Source organism: Barbatula barbatula (assembly GCF_947034865.1).
Source record: "Barbatula barbatula genome assembly, chromosome: 8".
NCBI lineage: Eukaryota > Metazoa > Chordata > Actinopteri > Cypriniformes > Nemacheilidae > Barbatula > Barbatula barbatula.
In genome coordinates, this window is record NC_136771.1 from 10,916,235 (window position 1) to 10,944,083 (window position 27,849).

The 27,849-nt window shown below is 38.6% G+C and overlaps 1 protein-coding gene across 2 annotated transcripts in view; it reads left to right on the forward strand.

Annotated features, from left to right (window-relative positions):
• The first annotated feature begins 1,016 nt into the window (after window positions 1-1,016).
• The window catches only part of glra3 (glycine receptor, alpha 3), a 38,771-nt gene continuing 11,938 nt past the window's right edge, over window positions 1,017-27,849 (forward strand). Inside the window, exons 1-6 of one of the 2 annotated variants that reach the window (XM_079461870.1) lie at window positions 1,017-1,458; window positions 15,695-15,822; window positions 16,647-16,714; window positions 21,874-22,097; window positions 23,549-23,631; window positions 25,236-25,373. In XM_079461870.1, coding sequence (XP_079317996.1) covers window positions 1,388-1,458; window positions 15,695-15,822; window positions 16,647-16,714; window positions 21,874-22,097; window positions 23,549-23,631; window positions 25,236-25,373 — 712 coding nt within the window. In that variant the 5' untranslated portion in view covers window positions 1,017-1,387. The remainder of the gene's footprint in view (window positions 1,459-15,694; window positions 15,823-16,646; window positions 16,715-21,873; window positions 22,098-23,548; window positions 23,632-25,235; window positions 25,374-27,849) is intronic. The other variant, XM_079461871.1, reaches the window with a different exon arrangement.

Below are 27,849 nucleotides of genomic sequence, written 5' to 3' on the forward strand. Positions count from 1 at the left end.
TCATCTGCCCTTTACCCATACTGCACTGATCAAAATAAAGTGCACATCCAAATAGTCCCAGAGCACGGAGAAGGATGCATTGATATGTTTTTAACAGAATATAGGCTACGTTAAAGTCCGAGACTCTAAAATATAAAATAACAAGGTTTACGCTTAAGTTTAGCCTAGACATACAACAGCTCACAGATTATTATTCTAGAATTAACAGTCATCCTCGCTGTTTGCTGCACCATATTTTCGTTCACACAGAACTTTTGAATAAAGAGAAAACGAATGACAACAAGACAACAAAGCAAACCCGACCGAGCTCGTTAATGCCAGACTTTGGCAGCACGGAGCGTTTGAGCTTATCGTTCCGTTCCAGAGCAATGGCACGAAGCTGGGAACAGGGTCAACGTGGCACAATAAATAGGAGCGGCAGCACACACACACTGCGCAGATGCACCCGGCCTCAGCTGTGCGCGCTGCCCTCGGCAGGCCGTGCCAGACACTGTCACACACTGTGGCACAACGATGACTCAATGGGTAAATTAAAAAAACAGCCTGTGTAAACTCTGCGCGTTAAGTCTAAATACATATACCACGCATAGGGCCCACTGCCAGATTGGACTGGGCACATTTCAGCATCGGGGGAGTAGCTCATGTGTTAGCATGTTGTTGCATGACTCACGGCTTCTGTTTACGACTTCCATTGAGTTTAGTTTCTTCATTGCATGTACAATTTTATTATCCACTCCAGATCATGGAGGATTTTCAACAACAGCAAAATTTAAAAATAATAGTATGCTACATACTGTACAATTTCACACTCAACACTTTCAATTTCTTTTAAATATTGTATTTCACTATAATAATTTAAATTGTATGCGTTTATGATTTTTTTAGATTCTGAGATGATATATATTGTACCATAATATGTTAACACGTTCACGATAATAATATAAAGATAAATCACATGAGCCGGTCTCGTTAATAAGGGTGAAACGAGCAAGGGGAGGTATTCTCCCGTTTGCTCTAGCTGTAAATTAACCGTACACGTTCACATTTACAGTGAGAGTGGAGAAGCGCACTGTCAGTCAAGCGCGCTGCGTGGGGCGGTCTCTGCTGAGATGTGTCTGAACATGTCAAGAATCACTTCAGCCCCCGCAAGCTCTTTCAAACAGCACTCCATCTCCTCCAGTGGCGATTCGAGGGAAGTTTAATACGTGCTGCTTAGCTTCTTAAGATTATGAGGGGTTACAAAACTGCTTTATTTCCCGCGCGCAACGAACCCGCGCCGTATTGGAGTGGATGAAGAACAGCTGGAGCGCTGTCCGGGGTACTGAAGTCGAAAAGAGCGCACAGGCATTCAAAGAGGAGTGTATGTCTACGCCACTGAAGTCTTGAGATGACACGGGGAAGGTTGCGCTCTGTGGCTGTCTGGGGATTCATTGCGTGGGAAACGGGAATGTTGCTGAGGTAAGGTTACACTAGAAAAAACACCTGTTTGGTGGTGAAGAAATATTATTTTCCTTCACCGTGTTTACAGAGTTTGTCTCGAGACAGAGTACTGTCTTGAGATGAATCCTGTATTTTGTTGATACAGAACGCGACGTGGAGGTTGTAAATAAAGAGTAATAAATTGCAAGTATGAGAAAACCACGCAGGACTTTTGCACTTTAAGCATTTTATACTTTTAAAATTTGCAGGTCTCCAAATACGCAAACTCATAAAATATGCTTTGTTGAGCAAATCTGACGCTACAGAGTTTAATCTTTGAGTATTTAGTGTTGCAAAAACTTCCCGTGTGAATTCATTTCTGATCAACATCTGGCTCATTTAGGCGATAATCGGGGTTTGTTTAATGTGTGTTTACTAGTGTAACAGGTGATATTGTGTCATTTTTTATAAGGTTCGCGCACAGGAAAGCCACATCGCAGAAAGCACCAGATTAGCGCTACATCATTCGATTTGCCTCGTCTATGAATTGTACAAAGCGGGACAAGTTGTCCCTTTACTTCTCAGTGTGAGAAATACCAGGTGTGGCGTGTGAGCGTGTGAACAGGCTGAAATGCGTGAGTCTCACGGTAAATGCATGTGACTTGACAGCCCTGGCGAAGGTCAATATGCATCATTGTGTCAACTCATCCAACACAAAAAAAGTTTCAGCTTTACTGAGTCTCTACAGACTACATTATAGGATTCCTTACGATTTTTAGGATTTTTTAGCCTTCAATGGACATATGGAATATAGTGAAATATAGTGGGGAAATCTGAACTCAGGTCACCTGCAATGCTTCCACATTATATGCAGATGTCTCGGCTTCACACTTGTTTCTTTAAGCCAGGTGTGATTTATTCTTTAATTATGGGGCACAAGCCAACATGTCACCAACAATCCGAGAAAGTGCATTAAATAAAACATCAGACATGTTAAACAGACACTGTCCCAAAATGCACACGAACCATGCACCATGTACAGCCAGATGTTAGTTCATTTATGTGTGCTACTTTCTCTTTCATTGTCTCTCTGCTGGACCGCTCATTGGAGCGGAATGTTCTGATACACCCCGAGCGGGAAAAGTACCTCACTGTCTGTTTGCTCTGTACCTTTCACCATGTGCATTAGGACCAATGGGCCGCCTTTCCTTCGGCTCTTCTTCTTTAACAAACCACCCAACTCGCAACATCACTAATAGTCTCTTTTTTCTCCCTTCAAGGAGTATTTTAGTCTGTTTCTGTGAGCCTGTTTCTTTTTTGTTTCCTGTGTCAGCTCACATATCGTAAAAGGCAGATTAGAAAGCTCCAGTTGCATTATTGATAAGATTTTGTCACAAAGCATTGATTGCACTTTGAGTTATCCTGCCAGCCCCGTTTCTCTTGAATACCTTCTTCAGGGTTTTTGAAAGCTGCAGTAGAGGAAAAAAAGAGACAGAGACGTTGGCCTCTTTAAGCAGCTTAACATTATTTGTAAGGCTTCTTTTTGTATCAGGAGAAATATGTCATGGAACAAAAGATCAGTGCCAAAGCTTTAACTTAAACAAAAAGAGCAAACTTATTTAAAAAAACAAAACAAAGCCGGTCCCCACAACGAAAGACAGGAGAAAACACATCCACAGAGACAGAAATGCACCACACTATCACATACTATGGATGTGTTCAACACACACTTAAAGTGTTAGGTGCTTAAATAGTAAAAGCAGTTAAAGAAAAAATAAACATTAGAACATTTACTTTTCCTCAGTTTGCAGCTTAATATTTACTTTGTACTGTGAGCTTCTGCTTTTGAGGCTGTTACTTACAGTAAGCTGCATGGCAGGCCATGCACGGTTCATGTATAGTGGCGAAAATAAGCTATAACTGTGACATTTACAGCTGCCAACATGGCAGGTGAAGCGTGAAGTGCACATCTCTGTCACACATCAGTCTCACCGCTGTCACATACTGTGTACTCTAAGGTTTCTCTGCACATGTTCAGTAAAACTCCATCAGTACGGAAACCTCTCTGTGGATGAATGAGACGTTGATCTGTCCACTGAACTTGTTTCTGGTTTCCTTATGGCAGAACAAAGAGAGGGGTAAAATAAACATCTTGTAAGAAAGCATGGAAAAAATGATGTTGTCAGAAGCTGTATATATTTTGATAAAAGTTCTTTTTTGTTTAGGGATGTATCTGAGGTTTGTGACATATTTTGACACATTTTTATGTTTTCTCAGTGATGCAAGGGCTTCTTTGAGAGGCTGATGCCAAATCATAAAGTGAACAGTAAAATGTGTTTGTGTCTGTACCAGCACGAGAGGATTATAGTTGGAGTCGCTGTCTTAAATGCATTCAAGCTCATTTAAAAAAAAAACTTCTGTTATTGCTATAATTACAGGATAGACGCTATTTTTATGACTAAGAACTCAGTGTAGGATCCATAGATACATTATATATTAAAGATGCACCTATATATCAGCCAGTAATCAGTATCAGCTATCGGCCGATGGTTTAAAAATAGCCGATGATCAGGGCCGACATATCCTGTCAATCAAAAATGCACCGGAAAATGCAATGAATTTGTGCTCTGTAAATATAAAATGTTAAGAGACATCACCAGTTTGATGTTCAATAGTATTGCTCGTTATTTGAATTAATAACATTAAGAAAGTCTTAAGAATCAGTATTGGTATCGGCTGATATCACTCTGAATCGGTATCGGTGAATCAATTTTGTATCATTGCATCTATAATATTATAATATAAAAACTTGAATTCAACAAAGAATTATAGAGAGTCTTTGTCACAGTTTCGTCTGTCCCCTTGCTCGTTTTCCGTGTTTTCCCCCTTGGACTACACCTCTCACGATCCTCCACACTCATTCACCTGTCCCTCGTCTGTCATCATAACACCTGCCAGCATCCCCTCATCACCCTTGCAGTTTATATACTCAATCTGTCCCTTTGTTGTTTGTCGTATCTTAAGTGCAAAAGTGAATGTTATACCCTCCTGTGAACTATCATTAATGTGTTTTTGTTTGGAACTTTCCTTCGTCTGTGTTCCCTTGGACGTACCATAACAGTCTTTGTGCATGAAATGTAATGGATTAGGCATAACAAACACAAATCAACACTGTAAAAACACACAATTTTATAGATTTTTCTGTTATTTTTTCTGTATTTTAAAAATAGGGTAAAAAACTAAATTTCAGAAAAGACGGCAAATTCATAAGAAAAACAGGGAAAGTATACAATTTTACAGGAGATTTTTTAATGTATGGTTTATTTCTCGAGCCCCGGCAGCCAGAAATGTTCAGTTTTTTTACAGGACATTTTTACTGTGAATGTAACCTTGTACTTGAACATTTTGCCTGGATGAACAACAACCTTTCAACCTATTCAATTTGTAGTTGAATCAACTACAAATTAAGTAAATTATAACAGCATTTTATTTCATCATTTCATGTGGATCTTTAGTTTAAGCCGTTTATTTAAAATCAGGTTTGTTCTGATTTTGTTTGCCAAATAGCACTCACTAGTGAATATGTTTTGTTGTTGGCAGCCTGAGGTATTATATCTTAGGTATGTGTGGCTGTCCATTACGTGCAGGTGAGATGCTGCACAAAAAGGATATTACATCACAGCCGATATGAAGAGGAGATGAAAGATGCTGATCTTGATGGAGACCAGCTTCAGTGGCCGCATTGATCTAAGTATTGATGTTGTCCATACACAGTGCAGCTTCTGTGCTACATACAATCAGTCTATTGTTAGTATTTGAAACAGAAAATTAAGTGTGTGTTTTTACCGTTACATAGTTCATGTTGGCTATGAGCGCAGGCAAACATGAAACATTTATTCAGCAGCTGTATGAAAACTGTTATCCTCTTTTTGTTCCACATGTCATTGTTACGAACCAGAGGCTGAGGTAGAATCAAAATGCACCAGAGTTTATTAGGAAAATCCAAAAGCAGACTCTGTAACACAGGCACAGGTCAAAACACGTGTAAACACTCCAAACAGGAGCCAAAACAAAAGGGTAATCCAATAACCCTAATAAAAAGCAGGCAATGTTCATGAACAATCCAAACAGACAACGGCTTGGCTTGGCATGGCATGGCATGGCATGGCATGGCATGGCATGGCATAGCAAGACACAGGTGGAGGTGATTAAACCAGGCAAGGACTTATGGGAAATGTAGTGTGAAGGATAGTCTGGATGTTGATAAGAGTGAGAGAGTCCACAGTCCATAAGGGGAGAGGGGGCCCCCTGGTGAAGTGGATGAATGCCCATTCCAAACAGTCATGAACTTTATCAGACTTTATGGCTGCTCTTCAGTCTGTGAATGGCATTCCACATTATGCAGTCAGCGCATCATTTCGCGGAGTGAAAAATAAATAACGGTCTTACATGAAATATGGAGAATGAGACAGAAAATCCCAGGGGACTCTGGTCATTTCAGTTTCAGTGGAGTAAAACTAAAGTATGTCGAGGAATGGAAATAGCGTGCAAATACTTAGAAACAAAAGAGCTTTTAACATTTGACTGTTAAAATTATGAAGTCTAAGATCTATCTAAGTCTAAGACTCTCCTCCGAAAAATCCTGGGAGATCAACAGCATTGTATTATGGGCAACAAAGAAATTGCGAGGAACTGGGAAATGAGCCTAAGGAGTGATATTCAGTTAACCAATATAGACACAAAGGGCCAGAGATTTAGAGTATATGTCTATAACCTTGTTGACTCCAAATGATCACACATTGTCCTGACCTTGTGCTTTCCATTGTTTGTGTGTGTAAACTGGATGAATTGTTTTGACAGAGAAACAAAACCCAGGAAAACAGCAGGCTTACACACAATCGACATGTCTTCTTAAGGAAAAGAAGAGATGAGCACTGCTTTCTTTCACATAACCAAACACATAGCTCTCAAAAGATAACATGCTGTTGGGAGCTTTCACAGCTGCTTAGCACCGAAACCAGGATTTTTTGGAATTTCAATAAGCGTAGACTCCACAGGGTGGATCATGGAAAATAGGCCAGTTTTCTAAATTTGGCAGATATCTAAATTTGAAATGAGTATTTGAAAATTATGCAGCTAGTAACATTTTCAACCTGGCTGAAATAACATTAAAGGCCTCTTCACAACAGATTATAATTATCTGCTTGTTAAGTGATGATATAAGCAATGTTATTTCTGGGTTCAAGCTTGTTTCAAGTGAGACAGACATTCAAATAATCACAATTACTAGAAGAAATTATCAGTTTGATTTATTTTACTGATTCCGCAGCGAGAAAGACAAGGATATTAGAATGCATCAATATTTATAAAAAAACAAGTAGCGCAACGCATCATGGCACAAAGGCTTGGGTGTGTAGCCACACAAACTGTAAAACAGTACAATAATAGCTAAGCAAACCAGAGATATTTTTAATAGTTGAAATAAAGACTTGGAGTATTCAATTAGACGTCCATCTGCTCGAATTTGTGCTGGAAACCCTCAGGCGATCATGTCCACAGATCAACGTCAAGTTATTTGAATTGATTTCCTGCTTTATTTTGATGGTATTTAACCTTGTATTTACCTTGTCATACTGTATATTCCTAGTTTTTGAGTATTTGTAGGGTGACCAATCGCGATATTTTTCATGGACCTGTCCTGGCCAGAGTTTGGCTGTGTGCTCCTGAGGATTTTGGCCACATATGTAATCGCAGTTGTCTCATTTGAGAAAAAAAAGATGATAAAATTAACATTTATGTCTCTTAAGAGATAACAATTGTCTCATTCTTACCTTGTAATGTAACATTTTCTTTCCTGAAATAAAACCTGAAATAATAAACCATGATGACGTATGCACCACAGCAATACGAAACCTGGCCAGGACGCGTCCGGGAAAAATGGCACGTATGGTCACTCTAGTATTTGTATCTATGCCTGAACTGAAATCCAGAGATTGTGTAATGTTGTGTGAGATTATGGCAAGCTTTATTTTTTGTATTGTGTAGCCCAATTCATTAACATCGGCTAAAAATATTGGTTTGTACATTTGTTAATTATTTGATTAATTGTTTGGTGAAGTTGCAAGGCTAAGAGACAGACATGACCATAGTCATATTGATTTGATAAAAACAAATTTAAGTCTAAGAAAAAAGAGCCCTTGAAGTAATTTCAAATGGGGAAGACAAAAGCATAGCTCCGCCCCTTTTAAAAAAGTTTCGGAGGAAGCAGAACCGGTCAAGTACACCTGTCTGGAGACTGCAGATCGAGGCGTGACTATCCCTAGGGAGGGGCTACTTTTATTGCTTTGTCCACATGCCTTTTCATTGGTTGGTGGGAAAGTAATGACATCGATGCCACTGTAAACAGGAAATGGGCAATTCTGTGAAAATGTCAACCTTACCATGAAAAAATAAACTTCATCCATAGAAATAGAAAAAGTGAACTGTAGGGAAGTTTATTGTTTATTTTCAATTTATCAGCATGTTATTTATGGGTATGTTTTAAGGTTACACATGTAAATAATATCTAAATAAAGGTTGAGTGTTTTTAGCAGTCTTTAGATGTTATGAAATTAAGAATTTCCTAGATAATGACAAGAGTTATGGTATCAACATTAGAATTGTTTGTAAGTAACATGCAACAATATGATTATTTTATTGATATTTATTGAATACTGATTTGATTGCAGTTGATTTGATTGCACATTTTTCATCCCCCATCACTTCCTCCGTCACATAAAGCAGTAGTCTGGGTCCTCTATGCAACCATAAAATCCTTTAAGACAACCGAGTTTCCCCTTTCCAAATTCCCCTGAGCAGGACTTAAAGATTTTCTCACATATCTTACACACTTTGATCTGAAAAGGCACTCTGAATTCAGCTTTGGATGATGGCGTCACTTCTCCCCAGTTTACAACACATATAGCCCGAAACACAAGGCAGAATTCTTTCATTTCAATAAATTAGAATATCGTGAAAAAGGTCAATATTTTTCGTCACTCATTTCAGAAAGTAAAACCAATATATTATATAGATTCATTACACATAAAGTGAAATATTTCAGGCCTTTATCTCTTGAAATTTTGATGATTATGGTTTACAGATTTTGAAAACCCCAAATTCAGTGTCTCAGAAAATTTGAATATTACATAAGATCAATAAAAAAGGATATTTTAAACAGAAATATCAGGCTTCTGAAAAGTATGTTCATTTCTATGCACTCAATACTCGGTTGGGTCTCCTATTGCATGAATTACTCCAACAATGCGGCGTGGCATGGAGCAAACAATCTGTGGCACTGCTCAGGTGTAATGGAAGCCCAGGTTACTTTGATGGCGGCCTTCAGGTCATCTGCATTGTTGGGTCTGGTGTCTCTCATCTTCCTCTTGACTGATGTGTTCTCTTTACATGATCTGGATTATGGCCACACTGACAAAGTGAAACACCGGATAAAGCTCAATGATGAGACACCATTCAAACATCGAGTTTGACCGATTCAAGATGTGGATGTTGTCAGGAAGCACCTACAATAATTATTCTTGAAGCTGGAATTATTAGAGAGTCAGAATCTCCATTCTCACATCCGATCATGGTGGTTCGCAAGATAAACTGTGTGTTTATGCATCGATTTCAGAAAGTTGAACTCCCAGACAATCAATGATGCATATGCCCTCCCTAACTTGGAAGAAATGGAACAGTCTGATAAGCAGAAAACCACCTTTGTATGTCCATTAGGTTTCTGGGAATTTAACATGATGTCCCAGGGAATCACTAACGCACCTAGCATGTTTAAAAGATTGATGGAACGTTGTATGGGAGACCTTAATCGGAAAGAAATTCTCAAGAGACTAAGGGATTTTGGATCTGAAAAGTGTAATTTGATAGTTGGGTCAAATAGTATCTCAGAATTAGTTCCATTACAAGATCTAGAAAAAGTTAAAGCCCTCAAAACTTGGCCAAGAAAGAAGAGTTTCAAGGAGCTCAGATCTTTCCTCTGTTTTTCTGGGTATTATCGAAGGTTTGTTCAAGACTATTCCAAAATCGTGAAACCCCTTAATGATTTAACTGCTGGGTATCCTCCACTGAATAAAGGTTGCAAGAAAAGAACTGTTGAGACAAGGCAGTATTATGACCCAAAATAACAGTTTGGAGAAAGATGGACTCAAGATTGTCAGCGACATTTGATACTGTCATTGAGAAAATCACCTCTGCCCCAGAATTTGCCAACCCCAAGCTTCCATATTTGCTGCACACAGATGCCAGCACCACCGGTCTTGGTGCAGCATTATACCAAGACGGACAATGAGAGTCATCGTCTTTACAAGTAGAGGACTTACCAGGGGTGAAGCATAGTACCCTGGCCACAAGTTAGAATTCTTGCCGTTGAAATGGGCTGTCTGACCAGAGTAACACAAAGGACATATTGGTGATTGTGGATAATTTCACCAATTATGCTATGGCTGTACCGACACGGAATCAGACAGCCAAGACAGTAGCCAAGTCTCTATGGCTAACTGCAATCCTGAGTCAGAGTTTTTATTTTCATATGCCTTGACACTGTTTCTCTATTGACACTTCTGCAAAGGTTGCTCCAGTGAGATGACCCTTACCTTTGGTCCAAGATTTCCCCGTAGTTAATGCTGCTACACTAGTGTTGGCCCTAGAGCTTGAAATCTCACCTGTGTGTGTTATTCTTTAGCACGTTACAATTGCGTAAGGAGAAACGCTTCTATTTTATGTTACTGTTTTCCATTTTATTTGGCTCACAACTAGATGAATAAAAACTAGATTGGTGTCATCAAACTTTTCAGTCACTGTACATTGTATAATAATGTACAATGTACAGTCTGGTACAGTAATTGTTGTTTACAGTTTAAAAGACAGAACACTGTGTTTCTGTTCAACATAATTGTTTCAATTGACTGCAGGACAAGGTGGTTACTAGAAATTAGTTTATTTATTTTAGCTGGAAGTCATTTCAACCTAATTGCAGTTATCTCTACCAATTTTGTGGTTGACCACTCACACAAACACACGCTTTCATGGATTTTATGTGCATGGATGAGTGTCTAAAATGGGGGAGGGAAGATTCTTCGACCACTTCCAGTTTTGAAGCAATTTAACGAAAAAAAAATAAAACAATCTGTTAACAGAGTGTTTGTTATATCAAGAGCATTTACGAAATACAGCTTCAAAGGGCAGGATATGTGGCAGTTTTTACTAAACAAAACTGTTTAGAATGATGGTAGTTCGTATGGTACATGACTTGTTTGACATTATGTATGTAAATGAAAATGTAAAACCACCCTGAACTCTAGTCATAACATGTCTGATACAGGGTGGACAAAGGCCAGTCAGTCTAGCAATCTCAATGACAACCTTTCCTCTCACAGGAAATCAATAATGTTATTTTTTTCGGAACAACACAATTTATTTTATGGGCTGCATCACCAAGCATCCAAATCATTGTGGTGATGTATTACACACACATGCAATTGACACCTCGGGATTAATCCACCATCATCAATAGCTTTTTCACAATCAGTGTCATCAGCAGTGAGTATCCCAGCCTGCACTGATGCAGAATATGTTCCTTTTCTAGGGACAAAAATGGAATGCATTTAAAACTGTTGGTATGGATATAGTTGATGTTTTGGTTTGTGTATTGTGTTGTGTACAATTAAATTATTAATTTATATTCTATGTTAAATATGCACTTTCTCTGTATATACTGTGGTTTAATTCTTATATACATCAATTTCTTTATTTTTTGATACGGTGGTGCTAAATTGGTAACCAGGCATGTTTCATTCAGGCTGGCATGACAGGATTTATCATTTACATGACTACCAGATGTCACAGTAATACTTGTCCTATAATGACAAACTGAAGCTGACAGTCCCAAAATGAGAATGTGTGGATAGTGTGGCAACACATCTCCACACACGTAACCTCCCTCACGTGTTCCCTTTAAAAATAACCAGCACTTTAACAGGAAAAGACATATTAGCTTGTACAGCACACTTCAGTCTGATGGCCAGTCTGTGCCCGTCAGCTAAACAACGCAAGGTCCATCAGCATTTCGCACAACGTGCGACACAAAAATGACAACAGTGGACAGTGGACAACGTTAATAGATGGTGAAACACTGCAAAGCAAAGTAACCAAATTGTGGCCAGCCTCCTTGCATTAGCAAAGCAAGACAACACAGCAAGCACCGTGGTGACAGGACAGGTCACACAGATCCAGTGGTTTTCCTGTGGAGTGGGGGTGGCGGGTGGCTGTTTGTCCCACAGCAATGACAGCCCAATGAGACTGAGGCCTAGAGGGGTGGACAACACAACTGCAGCTAGTTCTGCTCACACTAACTGGATGCATTTTACAGACATGCTAAGCAGAATGAGATGGAAAATAAGCAAAGCAGCTGTTATATGGTTATATGGTCGTATAGCTATTATGATGCATGCTGATTTGATGCAAGAAGCAGCTGGTTGTGTAGGTGTACATTTATTTTAATGCATGTTTATCAGATGTAATAAGCATCTGGTTGTAAATGTTGTATAATATGCAGCTGGTTGTATGGCTGTATAGTTATTGTGATGCATGTTAATCTAATGCAATAAGCATCTGGTTTTGGGTTTGTATAGCTTTTGGGGTGCATGTTGATTTAATGCCATAAGAAAATAATGAGTCATGACCAAATGGGAGATATTTTTAACGCTGAATAATAAGTAATGCTTGTATATTATGATATTTTGTATGAAATCTCATTAAACAATGTTAACACAAACTACAATAAATACTGTATGTTACACAATAAATCAATATGCTATATCAATGTAATTTGAATAACTTTTAGCCATCGATTATGAAATTATCAATAAGTAACTGACATATTCCCAATTTTTAGTTTTTGTTGGTATTTATTGTTATAAATGAGAAGTAAATGTGAAGTAAACCACTTGTGGCGTGTTAAGGTTTTTGATTAAGTCAGAGCCGTCACTGTTAAGGCGAAGCTATAATTCTTCCTCTGTAATGGCTGGACTGTGAACTGATGCTTTCAGATCATTTATCTCAGCTTTCCTGCTAAAAATGATTTTCTCCCTCTATCTGTCACATTCATTCTCACTCTCTCCAAAACCACTTGTGTCTTCTACTGCGTTTTTTTCTCATTTGTGGTCATACAAAGACATCTACAGTACTGCTGTCTTATGCCTTTTCTGTCATTCTTATCCTTCCTTTTATCTCTTTTCGCTTGTATCTCATTATTGGTCTTGTCTTCTTACAAATATCTGTGATATTTAACCTCAGGGTACAATTACAACCATAATTTTGACATCTGAGACAAAATACAAGTATTGTAAAACATCAGTTTCAGTTTATCATTGCTTAGCCGGATGTGCACTGATGACCAATTCATTGACTTTGTAATGAATCTTAGCCGTTGAGGTTCTGGTAGATTTAACAGTGAATGTGTGAGAGTAGCCCTTTATACTGTCAACTGTCAGTTGACTGTAACCATACAGTATATTCTTTTATTTCATGTAACTGATTCTGCAGTGCACTGAGTTAGAATTCATTCACACATCTTCTCAATCCACTTCGATCAACTCGAGAGTGTGTCTTCCTCGCTCTGTTGACCACCATTGATGTCTCTTTGGCCTATGGTTTCCATGGCAACTGTCTATGGTTCTCCTTCGGTATTAGGGGGATGGAAGTGGGGGAGTGTCAAGGACAATATGCTGTATCTGGGGCTGTAGGAAACCAGAAAGACATCTGAACCCAGAGGTGATTTCTTCACGGGTTTGGGAAAGCAAATCCATAGCTTAAATCATTCTCTGGCAGCAGTGTTTCTTCCTGTCCCCTAGATTAGGACTTCAGAGAAAATGCTTAGAGAAAAAAAAAGAGAGAGGAAGAAAGAGAATGTTGCCTGATGCCTGGATCTCTCTGCTGAGAAAGAGCTTCTTAATTGGAGGTTCACAGTTAACCTGCTGTTCTTGGGAACTAAGGTGCGAGGTGCATTGTCCACTCGCTAGAACAATTCTTCACAGTCAGGCAGGGCCCACAGCAGAGACACAATGCTCAAAGCCTAAAGCTTTTCCTCAAAATTCGCTGTCAGTTTCTAAGGCAGCATCAGTGATAGTGAGTTTATTTTAATCTACCAACCATTTGAGGTGTCACAGTTTGAGTCCGTAACTTTCTCAATATTTCACGCACTGAAAGCACTAAGCCAGCTCTAACAAAAAGTTTAGTGAAAACATATTATTAAATGACAAAATCTGATATCTGAAATCTGGCTTTCTACTTATGGCCGACTGTGATTCTATTTTGTGGTTGGCTGTTAATAGGGTAGAAAGCCATTCAAATTCATCCTATGACATCATAGACCGCGGAACTGGGGGGGCCGGGGGTCCACGGCCCGGGCGACTTTGTAACTCTGACAAACTATCTTATATGAATAAAAGCCTAAGTTGTATCTGTGTTTTTACGAGCCAAACAATACTAGTCACCACACAGCTTCACTCACTCTCACCAACTGCTGCCGATAAAAAAATTCCCACTGACTGCTGCATTTTGATTTGAAATTAGTGTGCATTGTTCATCAACTACAACGTTATGTCGACGTAGTTACTAGGTCGGTCATGTGTGAGCATCGTCGTGAGCTAACGTCGTGGGCACCTGTTTAACAGCTGGCGGCATTACCAGGCTGCGACAATGAAGAGACAGAAGTCAATATCAGATTTTTAACAAATAAACTGGCAAAACAAAATAAGCAAACTACTCCAGCTTCCACGGTGGCCTCAACAACAGACCCGGAGCGAGGGTCCATCTCCACCACGGACTCCGACGAGCCCTGGCTAGCTGCTCTCCTCTGGCTTCAAGCCAAGCTACAGACAGCCACTGTACAAGTGAGTGCTGCGGGGGATCTCACAAAACCCAATCAACCTCACGACCCTGCTGTGCAAAAAGGAACAGGGCACTGGGTCTAAACAACGAGCAAGATCCGTACAATGTCAGTGGTTCAAAGATTTTAACTGGCTGACCTAGTGTGAAATGAGCCGGAAACTTGACTTGTTTTGTTGTTGTGTGTGTGTGTGTGTGTGTGTGTGTGTGTGTGTACGGCTCTGCACATCAATCTGATATGAGTGTTGACTTGTGATGATAATGACTATGATGTTGATTTAGATTCAAGGCAGCAAGATGAGTTGTGGTTGTGTACTGGACTTGATGTACTTTGTTGTTCGCTATAGTTTCATCTGTGCGTTTATGTGTAAAAAGGCTTGGCCTGTTGTGTGTGAATGTTAGAGTATACATCAACGTTATTTAATACATCAGTAATATTGTCTTTTTCAATGCATATGCGCCCCCACCACCTCTGCGTGACTTGAAATTATGCCCCCCCCCTTGTTCAGATGCGTTCCGCGGTCCATGTCCTCTGCGTTACTGCAAAGACGAGACAGGAGAGAGAGTATGGAAGGCCATAAGAACAATAATTGCCTCTCTCCACACAAAACATGAGGTTCTGTCATGATCCTGCCACTACACTAAGAGAAACATGACATGATGCAGCAGAATCATGACACCAAGAGCTCACTTTCTTTTAGTCTTAATCTCACAGCCTGACCTTTGACCTATGCTTACCAAAAACCATGAGACTATTATGATGGCATGTTTCATTAGAAGTCATACTGTCTAAGATCAAACTAGGTTTAACTTATGCTCAGTTTACTGCCCCGTCAGTTTGTTAGATCTGACATCTAACAATAAAACTCATAGTTAAACAATTAATTTGTAAAAACATCCACAGAGAGTGCAGCAGTACAGATTAATTTATTTAAAACAGTATAATTTTTTTTATCTATTTAGCATAACCGCATTAAGTTTGAAAAAGGTACAAGCTTAACTCTAACAGAACATTGTGTACTGTTAAACAATGGCAGATGATGCATGTTGCTGTTATTGTTATACAACATAGAGCTCATAAATAGCTCTCCCCACATGGGCATCATTATATCCTGCTGAATCTAGTGTTCTAGGGTTCTAATTTAAATGTGCTTACTTAAATCTCGTCTTAATGAGGCCCTTTTATTCTAGGTTTTGTTTAAGCCTTAAATGGAAGCCCTGAATATTTTACGTCAGATGGCATTGGTATAACCCTTTACGTTTGTGTCCCTGTTGACTGTCACAGTCGGTTTGCTAAAATCTGTCCCCTATTTTATCTCTCTTTATTTTTCAGTCTAGTAGCATCCAAAGAACCAGAACACACTCGAGGAAGAACAGCACCCATGTCGCCCTCTGACTTCCTTGACAAGCTCATGGGAAGAACCTCAGGTTATGATGCCAGAATTCGGCCTAACTTTAAAGGTAGTACAAACACCTTATTCTCCCTTTTTTACTCCCTTTTCTCCTTGAGAAAAGCATCTCATGTTATTCAAAATGCTTAGATAAATAATCATTGCTGCTTTATCTTTTGTAAGGTTCATGCAAATGGAAGTCGTTTTCATGATATGAAACTATAAACTTTTTATGCTATTACATAATACAATTTCACATCTCCCAGTTACAGTTGCCTCTGGTCGGTTCCAGTAAGATAGTTCTGCTGTGACCCTGAACACAGCCTGAGCCTTCATTATTCAGTTATTAACCCCAACCCTCTCAATGTAAACGAACAGCATGTGAGCCAAACCTAAATTAAATAAACAAATTAAATTACACTTTGAATTCAAAGTTATATGTCATAAAAATAAAATGTGATATGGCGTGACCTTGACACCAAGGCTTCAACTTGACATACGTTCATTACTGGATCCAAGTTACGTCATTGGTGTGAAATTTCAGCTGCCATTTCTGGGATATTTTAGTAATTTTTTTATGGTGTGTCATATTTTTATGATAAGTTAATCATGACATTTTTTTACAGACTATGGTAACGTATGTGCCTATAGTAACTTATATGACAAAGGAAAAAAGTGAAAGACTTACAGTCTCAGTCACTTTTCACTTTCATTGGGTAAAAATTATTTTTTCCCCATTATTTTACCTTGTGTTTTGGTCAAGATATTTGTTGTGGAACGTGATGATGACCTGTATTGATGCCTATTTTAGTGAAAGAAAAATTATAAATATTTCACATGTGCTACATATGTCATATTGTACTATTTGTATGACTGCTCTTCTTCTTTGTCCAGGACCACCTGTAAATGTATCATGCAACATATTCATTAACAGTTTTGGCTCCATCGCTGAGACAACTATGGTATGTATTTACAGTCTAGAGATGATGCATGAGTTTTCATGTATATATTCAAAATGCCCCTTAGCGGTGTTAACCCATCATAAATCACTGCAGTAATATCATGGCCGTGTTGATTGTTTCTACAGGGTATAATTATTGCACTAATAGGGTGTCATTAAAATACACAGCTAAAGCCTAATGGACACGGTATAGCAGACATTAAGAGAGGTTGTTCTTCAAACAAAGAGAACGTTTCTGCTCTCATACATGTCGTACCACATCTAAATCTAGATTATGAACAAGACCTTAGGATGTTGTTAATTGTCCGGCTAAAAATGTCAAAGGGGACACAAACGTGTTTCTGTGCTTCTAGGTAGTCATTCGGAAAATTACGTTTAATGAGCATGATAATGTCAGGGTATGCAGAGACAGAACCCAAATGCAGAGAGCAATTTAACTCAAAATACTTTATTTAACAACTCCTGACTAGCAGTGGATAAAGTTCTGTCTACCGGGTTGGCTGCTACTTTCCGTCAGGGTATGCAGAGACAGAACCCAAATGTAGAGAGCACTTTAACAGCAACAAAACTTGAGACTCAACTCAAAGTTCAAACTCTTCAAAACAAACGTCTTGGCTTTGTACCAGGACACAAGACTACATACAGGGAACACATCAAAATACAATGTAGCAGCACAAGGGCATTATAAAGGGTGACAGAACGTGGGGTAATTACAATGGGCAGGTGAGGGACATGAAGCATCGGCTTGCCGAGGAAACGAGGGGGTGGAGTAAAGACAGGCGACAGGAGAGCACATGTCACAAAGCAACAAAACAATGGCCATTTGCTTCCACACAAAACACAACAAGCACAAAAGATATTGTACTGTCTCGCACCTGTCCACAAGACTAGAAAACTTGCAAGTAGGACAGGATCATGACAGTTAAGCTTCAATTTAGGACTGTTTTTGGGCTGAATCTGATCTTTGTTCAAAGTAATACATTGTGAAATAGTTTGGCCGCCGGAGGCTTAATGAATGCAATGATTTACACGGTTGATAACACAAAAGCTTTAACTTTAAGCTTTAATCCTGGAAAGGTTTATTGTCTTTACTTTCTTGTTCGTCCATTATATCCCATCTTGCATGAAACAGACAGCAGGTGTGCCCGGCAATACTACATTCTATGACTTTTATTTTTATTTTTAGACACATATTCTCCTGACGGCCACACACGCACACCCACATTTGTCCATGCACCAGATCCACATGCTGGAACAAGGAGATGTGCTTTTAGCAAGTGTCCCAACATTCCACTCTGCTGCTGAAAATGCTTGTCACACTCATAAACACACACACACTAAAAGAGCCCCGTCGCCTTCCTCCCTCAGCTTGCTCTGAATAAGTTATGCGCCGTGAGATGGCACGCTCACTCTGAAATAATTATGTCTGAAGAGACTGTGCCTTGCCAAATCCTTTTCCTCACTCAGAATGGACTCTATCGCTTCATAAATATTCTTTTCTTCAAGTAGGGTACGAGACTCTTAGGGGGTGTTTACTTATGGCATGTTTGGTTTGATTTAAACGAACTCTGATGCGATTGCTCTATTAGTGCGGTTTAAATGTGTAAGTGTGAACGCTGCCTCACTGAACCTCGGAGCCCACCAAACAAGCGCTTTCAAACAAACTCTGGCGTGGTTTGGTTGAAATATGAATGCAACACGGACCAAAGTCATGAAACCGAACCAAAAACAGGAAGTGATAACAAGATACGACCCGAAAATCAAGTGATGTAGTAATATAAAAGGAGTGTTTATTAGATCTGTGCTTGTGCATGTAACGGAGGAATTCCTTTTCACTGCTTTAAACACTTCATGAGGTCTTCACGAGTGACTGGCTTGCTAAAAATACCATCATATGCGCAGGCATACACTGAGCAGAGCATTACCCAGCACTCTTAATTTCTTTGGATGTCCGGTAAGTTCTGTTTTAAAATATAAAATCTTTTGACATATGAGCACTTGTTTTCTGCTGCTGCATTAAACAACTGGGACACAGATATCACAACAGTCACAGAGGGCAGTACATACACAAGCACATACACGGCGCCCGCACGATCATTGCACTTAGAAAAGAGATCTAATGTTATGGCTTCTGACACATTTCCCAGCAGCCCACCAGGAAAACCTCACCGGTCGTGTCCCATTAAATAAGTGTAATTAAAAGGCCAAGTTTTTAGTCTTAATATTCTGTATTATTTTCTTGAATAAAGTCTCTGAAATATAACCAAGATGCCTTAAGCCTTCTTGTTGTCATGTGACAAGAAAACTATAAAACAGGAAGTGATTGTACACAAAGATATCCCTCTTAGAGCCTTGTGATTGTGCTTTAAGGTGAGGGATACAACCATCAAATAAAATTACAAATTGACACTATTTCTCTAAAACATCTAAAGTCTATCTAAAGTGTTTGGGTCAGATCAGTCAGTGTTTCACATGAATAATCTTACTAAATACAGACAATTTATTCCACAGAATTGACAACATCTGGACCATGTATTAAATTTATGAAAGCACATGACACACAAAACACAATGCTTCTTCATGTGCAGTATTAAACAACATTCCTCAGTTTTGTGTATAGGCTCCACTATGATGGGTTAAAACACAGGCTTACCCGTACTGTATATCACATATAGATTACAGAGTCCTTGCCTTAACCATCTGGCCTCTGGAGATTGAGTTAATCCTAACAACCAGGAGCAAAAAACACTGCATTTGTACAGGATTTTAGGAAGTTCTTACCCCTCATCCATATGAAAGACACATGATCATACTAGTCTGCTGATAGTTTCCTGATCCAGAGACCCTAATTTATGTTCTTATTATTTTGTTCATTCCACTGATTATGAGGTAATGGAGGGCGAAAATGATGTTGGCGGCTATGGCAATGCAATATCTATCGGGTTGTTTTTGAAAAACACTGTAGAGACTCTGATTACTTTCTGTCCATTCAGAATCCTCAGACATCTACCAGTCAATGCAAAGATATTAAACACTGAGCACCCAAGTTCGCTTCACCAGTTGGTAATAAGAATGGATTAAAAAGCTTTGATCACTGGGAGCAGAGACTGTCAGCCATCTTGGTAATATTAGTTGCTTCATAGATTGCATAGCATGTGTCCTTTGATCTTTTTTTCACTATAACTAATGTATTTTTTCTCCATATCAAGTCGTAAGTGCTACATTTTTTAACATTGCTCTTTTTTAGTTGTGCTGACAACATGCGGGTTTAAATAAGTCAGCAGCACTGCTGACAACATGCAAGTTAAGTGATTCCTAAAGCAGTGAATGTAACTGCAGGACTATCTGTCCATTACAGAAGTCACACACATGCATGTACTGTATAGAGATTTGGTACTTCCAGGTAGCTGGCAAGAAGGCTGATTTATCTTCAATGCCAGTAGATTCTGCTTTAGCAAGCAATAACACAGCAGATGTGTGGAGATTGCCATGGAGACACTAATTGCGCACAGCCAGCTAAGCGATCTCAGATGTGCTGCCCGAGGTCCTGATGAGCTCCACAAAGAGCGAAGAGGCAAAAGCTTGACAAAGGTTGAATTTGGGACAAAAATGTGGAATCTGGTACAAGAAAAGCAAACACCTCAGATGAGATGTTCTCCACTTTTGTGTTTCTGACAAACTGCTGTGGTCTGTGAAGATGAGAAGAACATGGATGCATTGACAACTCTTCATGTATTCAGCCTTGAGAAATTTGCAAAAACCGCTGAGGTTATCCCATTCCTATATTTCACCAGCTTTTCATGTGAAACTGCAAGTGCAGACTAGAAACTTCTCAAACAAAACTTGTCTTCCAACCACTAATTTGTATGCGCTCAGACACAAAAACCTTCAGATGAGTTTCTTTGAGTGTTCAGAAAGACACAGATAGGATATGAAAACTGCCTGGTTCACGATTCGCCTTGCTGCCTAACAAATGATATCACCCACGCCCTGTCACCTTCCATTCACTATTAGTGAGTGTTTTTATCTTATGTGCTCTCAGGCACAGACAGTCTGACTACGCACATAGTCTTACGTACATTACTTCTTGTTTAAAACAAAGAACCATTGTTTTTCAAAAGCTCGTTACTCAACTTGTTTGCTTCATTAGTTTACATTTTCATGAATCTGGCTCTTAACACTGTTTACATTATGTTATATACTAAAGTAAGATTTCAAAGGTTCTCGTTCAAAGGAATATCAAGGCAAATGAAAAGGCCTATTATAATATGTTCCCTTGCAATGTTGCCAACAAACAACTGAGAGACCAAAAAAGCCTTATGTGTGAATTTTTCTTTGTTGGATCCTATGTATTTCACAACAGTATACGCTCTCGCCTTCAATAAGTAAAATTATATGATAGAATATATGGCATTTCAGAAGAGATCTGATGTAAAAGATAACTTAGTTTCTACAAGCCCAATGATTACATAATAAACATTTACTAATCTTGCCCTGCAGTGATAACCTGTCACAGTATCATACTGTTGAAACTGTCTTGAGAATGAAAAATTCCCATTCATGATTTATTTAAAGCAGTGGTTGTCAACTGGTTATGCTTGAAGACCATCTTACATAGACATCAAGTTATGTTCGAACAAAATACTAAACCTAGTTTCCATTTTTTATGTGTCTTGGTATATTTTCCTCTGCCTCTTCGCCTGTTGTTTTTTCACATGATTTTTGAGGATGAGGTCATGTTATGCAATATCCCCTGTTGGCATCTGCCTAATATCACTAGCTTCTACAGTGACAGCTGAATTTGTGCCAAGAAGAGGTCAACAACAAAAGATACAGGAAGCATTTCTCTTCTCTTTTATAACTCTGTTTGGTATCCTAAATGCATGCTTGTATGGTTAGTTCAACTTCATTATTTGCATTTAGAAAACAATTTTGACGACTCATTTGAAATCACAGATTTACAAAGTGCATTTAAAGCTATATAAATGTAAGCTAGATATCTCTACCTTTAATGTAAACAATCATGCTCATTTCCACAAAACTTCCAGCAGCTTTACATGTCTATACATGAAAATAAAATTATGAATGATTTACAACTCTCAGAGAGGCATGTTTCATCTGTTTCCTTGGACTAATGTTAAGCCTTGCTTTTCCTCACAGGATTACAGAGTGAACATATTCCTCCGACAGCAGTGGAACGACCCTCGGCTGGCTTACAGCGAGTATCCGGATGATTCCCTGGACCTAGATCCATCTATGTTAGACTCCATTTGGAAGCCTGATCTGTTCTTCGCCAATGAGAAAGGAGCTCATTTTCACGAGGTCACAACTGACAACAAACTCTTGAGGATATTCAAAAATGGAAATGTTCTGTATTCCATCAGGTGAGACCAGTTAGAATAACTTCTGCATGACGCAGAAATGACACTCTCATACCCAGGTGCCACAATACAATTAATGAAGGCAAAAATAGTGTTAAAGGAATAGTTCACCCAAACATCTTGCCATTCCAAACCTGTACAACTTTATTCTGAATATATTTTGAAGAATGTTGGTAACCAAACAACACTGGCCCCCATTGACTTCCATTGTCTGGACACATAACCACTGAGGCATTTCTAAAATTTTCTTCTTTTAAGATCCACCAGTCTGATCTCACAGAAATCCGTAACTATTTTATGAGGTGGCTAATTTGTATCAATTCGTATGATGTAAATTGTACAAGAACATACGATTATAAAAAAAATGCCATTCTGAAGCCCCCACTTACCCCAGTCCAAAACTTAATGTTACTGGCGCAAAAGTAAATCGTAATAAAACGTATGAAGGACATCGTAGTCAAGAAAGAAAGGTTTTGAAGGACATGGGGTGAACAAACAATGATGGAATTTTAACTTGGGCGAACAATCCTTTTAGGGTTATCTTTATGGCTTTAAAAAATTTATCATATCTACAGTGTGACACTTTAAAACTTTGCTTTAGTTTTGCAGCAGGTTTGCCAGTAACTTACAGTTGATTTAATTTATCATTTGTTTTAAATATAAACTTACCTAGTTCATATTTTTTCTTTAATGAAACAAGACAAAAAAATCTAAGGTCACTTTTCTTGTTATGTAATTGTATCATAATTAATAAATATTTTAACTAGAAAACAAGACAAAAAAGCTTAGGAAGAATGGAATTTTTTGCAGTATTGATGTGCTAATGCCAGTAATGAGCCCACTCAAAAATGTGACCAACCCCTCAGAAATCTGGAAACGGCAGGATAAACACGGCATCGTTCAACATCAATCACAATGCAATTCATAAAATGCTACAGGAAAACAATATCGCTTTGGCAGCATGAGGGCAGATGAGAAGTGCTGGAGTTAATAGAGAAGTAAATTACGTCAAGCTTTGAGGAGAGATGAAGGAAGGCAGTGCAGATGTGAAACGACAGAGTATTCACTTCGACTGAAACCCACGTGGTGCCCTGGGGGAAAAGATGCGTAATTAAAACATGGCCAATCTGCAGCTGCCAGACTCGTCTCTCTTATGCTTAACGGCCCCGTTCAGAAATCCCAACTCTGGCAGCTTTAGATGTTCGCAGGCCTCCTCTATGATCCCCTTCTTTGTATGAGCCACGGATTTGTGCATTACAAATTCAAAGGATTCAAAGGATTCAAAGAATTGCATTAACAATAGTGCACATACAATATGAACCTGCACTTGGACGAGCAATACATTACCATGCATTACATCAAGAAGCTCACACACTGTGTTAGAAAAGGGAGAGTGTTTTTAAGCCGTAGTCGTGCATGATTCATAAGGTCTGCGATTTTTATTCGATTTTCAGATTGACTCTGACGCTCTCCTGTCCGATGGATCTGAAGAATTTCCCCATGGACATGCAGACGTGCATAATGCAGCTGGAGAGTTGTGAGTAATCTCAGATGACCTCTTCTCATCAAGAGATGGTTATGTAACCCCTCCCCTCCTCCACCTCTCTTTTAGAGCGATGTGGAAGAAACAGAGTGTTTCTTTTTCATAATATAACTTCAGCCGGTAGTCAAGATGAGGTCAACAGTAGCTTTGATGTAGAGCTTGTTTGGCATTAGTGTTCACCTGGCAGGGTTCTGTTAAGGGATGTCAGGTTGATAGGCTGTCCTCCCCTACAGACATCTAGCCTGCTGCCTTAGAATAAGTTAACATCTCCATGTTAAATTTAAGTTATTCTAGACACCTAGTCTTTCTGGCAAACTGTATTTTTATGAGCAGTTTTTTATTTGTGTTGTTTACTAAAAATATATTTTTTTTTCATCTGTTGAAGCATTTATTATGTGTCCAGGAATAATGATCTTATCGTGGCCTCGATATACCTTCAAGTGCCTTTTGATAAAATGTTCTATTGCTCTATTGTGTGCGTGCGTTTTATATATTTTTTATTTAAATACGTATTTAAGAAACAATTTCTGAAATTAGGACAAAGTTGTTTCAGAGCGAAAGTTAAAATGTCTTAAAATGTATCCTTTCAATGCCTTACAAATGAGAACAAGGAACTTGAAAATGTAAAGTTGGTTAGAATAATTCTAGAGGACTAACCTTTTCCTTAAAGAATCAAACATACTACTGTATGTCCTATCCTCAAAAGTTTCTTAACAAGTTTGTCTACATCCTATAAGTGCAGTGTGTCTGGTTAAAGATAAGTGAAGTTTGTGGTCATAGTGTTTGGTAAATATTCCAAGAGCTTTCCTTCGCCTGAAAACATGGCATAGCTCACTCAAGTCTCCCCATGATGATTCGTCTCCAGTGGGGTTGAGGCTTTTAAAGAAAGGCCTGTGTCATGGGGAATCTTTCTTCATAACTACATGTTTTAAAGTGGCCATACTGATAAGTATCTAAAAAGAATGACTACATAGAAAATGGCATGCTTGTTACATAGAACAGATTAATATAGAATAGAATAATGAGCCGTCTCCACCTTGTTCACCTTCCTTCTGGCAAAGTGGCTCACTGAGATAAACAAGTGACACCAGAGCTATATAAAGAAGATTCCTTCTAATTATATCAACCAACATCACACCAACAATTGCATTTGAAACCCTCTGGATTGTTTGGTGCTTATCAATGTAATGCTTGTTTATATTAATTCACGGTTGTATGCATGTCTCTACAAACAGTAAAGTATAAATAAACCATAAATGTTGAGCCTTGGGAAAGTCAGCTAATAATACAACTATTAAGCTGCTTTTCCTTTTACTTGTTAAAATTAATTTCGAATAAATATTACCACTGTGCTGCAGTGATGACTTCCCAACCTAACATAAGACAATTTGCCATGTTTTGCTTTTTGCATCATTGGAAAAAAATGCTCTTTGGGTAAAGATAGCATTCTCACACAGTTCTAGTTCAATCTGAAGACATCTAGATACAGTAACTAGACATCAGAATGGTTCAGTTCGTATAGGTGTCAGTACATATAAGGTTATTTTCAGAATAGCGTGTAGTATTACATAATCTTTTTCTCTTGGTCATTTTCCTAGTTGGTTACACAATGAATGACCTGATATTTGAGTGGCAAGAGAATGGACCCGTGCAGATGGCTGATGGACTTACCCTCCCTCAATTCATCTTCAAAGATGAGCCTGATTTAAGGTGCTGCACCAAACACTACAACACAGGTAAGTTTAAAAACATGGCCAGAATCCCGAGTCCTATGCTCCATGTCATGTTTGTTCCCTGTCAGAATCTGGGTTGGATCCAGACACTTTTGTGTTTGTCTTAGGCCACGTTTACACGATGAACAACTGAATTGTTTTTCTTTGCGTTTTTGAAAAGTTGCAAAATGGTCTGAATTTACACGGATCCAGGAAATGGATAAAAATGCTGTAGTATGCTTGCTAAGCCAGTGGATGGCGATGTTGTTGTGTAAAGAAACAGGACATGCCTTGGCACATGCACAGTTATAACCCAAAAGTACTTTTTAATACTGTTGGTCGACGTATATGTGTGTTTAAAGTCTGGCGAATGTAAATAGTGTGTCTCCGCATGTCTTATTGGTGCAGCAAATCCTCATTTTGCTGGGGAAACGTTAATGCATAGTCTAGCAGCAAGAGCTCACAGTACGGGAAGCCGCCATATTGTTTTGGTTATACTCACGCTACTGAGCCAAAACTAAAAATACAGCCAAAATGCTATTTTTGTGCGTTTTCAATTGAAAACGGTCTTGTGTAAAGGGCCCCTTAGTTATATTTTTTGGTTTCAAGATCTAAACTCATTCTTTGTGCCTTGTCTGTTGTCTCAGTGTTTTTGTTTTGTTTTCTGTTTGTGGCTCATGGGGCCTGTCGGGTTAGATGACTGTCCACTACGTAACTGTTATGTAAATTGATATGCATCATTATAATATATTTCCTCCTATACATTTTTTAAAGTGTTAAAATATGATCTAGTTCTTGTGTATCCTATCTTTTATATCATCTCGTCTTGTGTATCATCAAACTCCTATCAGCCACACATTAAAAACGCTAAAATCTACAGTCTAGAAGAGCATGTGACTGGTTTTGTGAATGGAAGGTTTGTTGTAGGTCTATTGGGATTATTTCAGTTAAATCAATAATTTTTTTATATATATGATAACACTCTTGCATGCCAAATGGCCTGGCAAAGTGCATGACTCACACATTTTCTGTGAGTCTGTGTTGTGTTCGTGCTTAAAGGAAGATAACATCAATGGGGAACTGTCCAGAACACTTTAAAGGAATGGATTGTGTCAGTAAAATAATTTTCTGGTATATGACATGGTTATTAAATTTCCTGTAGGTAGGAAATGGGGTTACAGTATGCATGCCAAACGATTTTGCTATCCTGACCTTTTGACAAGACCACAGGGTATTTATTGTGGCCCTCAGCCAAACCAGGGTCAGGATAAGTTAGAGCTGACATCACCCTCTGAATTGTAAATGTACGCTCAACTGACCACCTAGTATCCTCAACACACAATCATGTGTACTCCAAGTTAAACAATACTTAGTGTTTTACCTTTCACAAACATTTGTATTCAACTTGACCTTACTAAATGAATATCTATGCTCGCCAACCCATAGACTTTATCCTTACAGAAATCTATTTTTAAACACACTGGTTGTCACACTAGATGGTTTTAAGTATAACAATCCTTGTAGCAACATTTGGCCCAACAATGCAAGCTAAACTTGACCCACATGCACACTCAGCTTAGTGACCTTGACACAAATACAAATGAGAGATTTGGGGAATCTAAAGTCATCATCAAAAATATGCATGATAGCACGTGGCCAACACAATGTCATACTACTTAGAATTAACTTTTTTTAGGATAAATGTACAGTTTTAGGACAAGAGCAATGTCAAAGCATTTCAAAATCGTCTTTACAGTACGCCAACCAGTCAAATGGGAACTCAGATCAAGTACTCATTACCCTTTATATACTGTATACTTCATCTCTCTGTTTTTAAAACCAAATATTTTAGTCTTATCATATTTAGTCTGTGTATACGGGAAATCGTCGCACAGTGGTGGGCATCCTAAGTGATGTGATGCTTGCTGGCTTTCTGTTCCCTCATGTTTTTCTGTGATAGAATGAATAACAGATGCCGCTGGGTCAAGGTTAGGTTGCCTTACACAAGTGACCCCTGCATAAAATGACAGAATGGGAAAGAGTTTCCCCTAAAAGACTTGAAGACCATCATAAATGTGAAACAGCAATAGGAGTAGGAGGGGGAGATATAAAAGGAAAATCTCTTGGCAATAGTGTTCAGGGACTCTGTCTGCTTCTAAAGGGATGGGAGCAACATGTTAGTCAAGATATTCGCTGGACCTCTTTAAATATCTCACTTGGTAATTAAATAAATATTTGCACACAAAAGGCATGCATTGATATTGATTAAGTTAAAGGTTGCGTGTTGACCTAAAAGATTGTTGAATTCATAGTTTTGGATAGATTTAGTTTCTGGGTGACACATTTACCATATTTATGCATTTGTCAGTAACCTTCATGTGTATCAGTTAAAGTATTTTCTTACAATTTTGACCGTGGCGTTACCAACACCATGTATTTGTATCTACTTTATTCATGCACTTTATTTATATTGCCGTACTTTTTTATTCTTTTGACTACC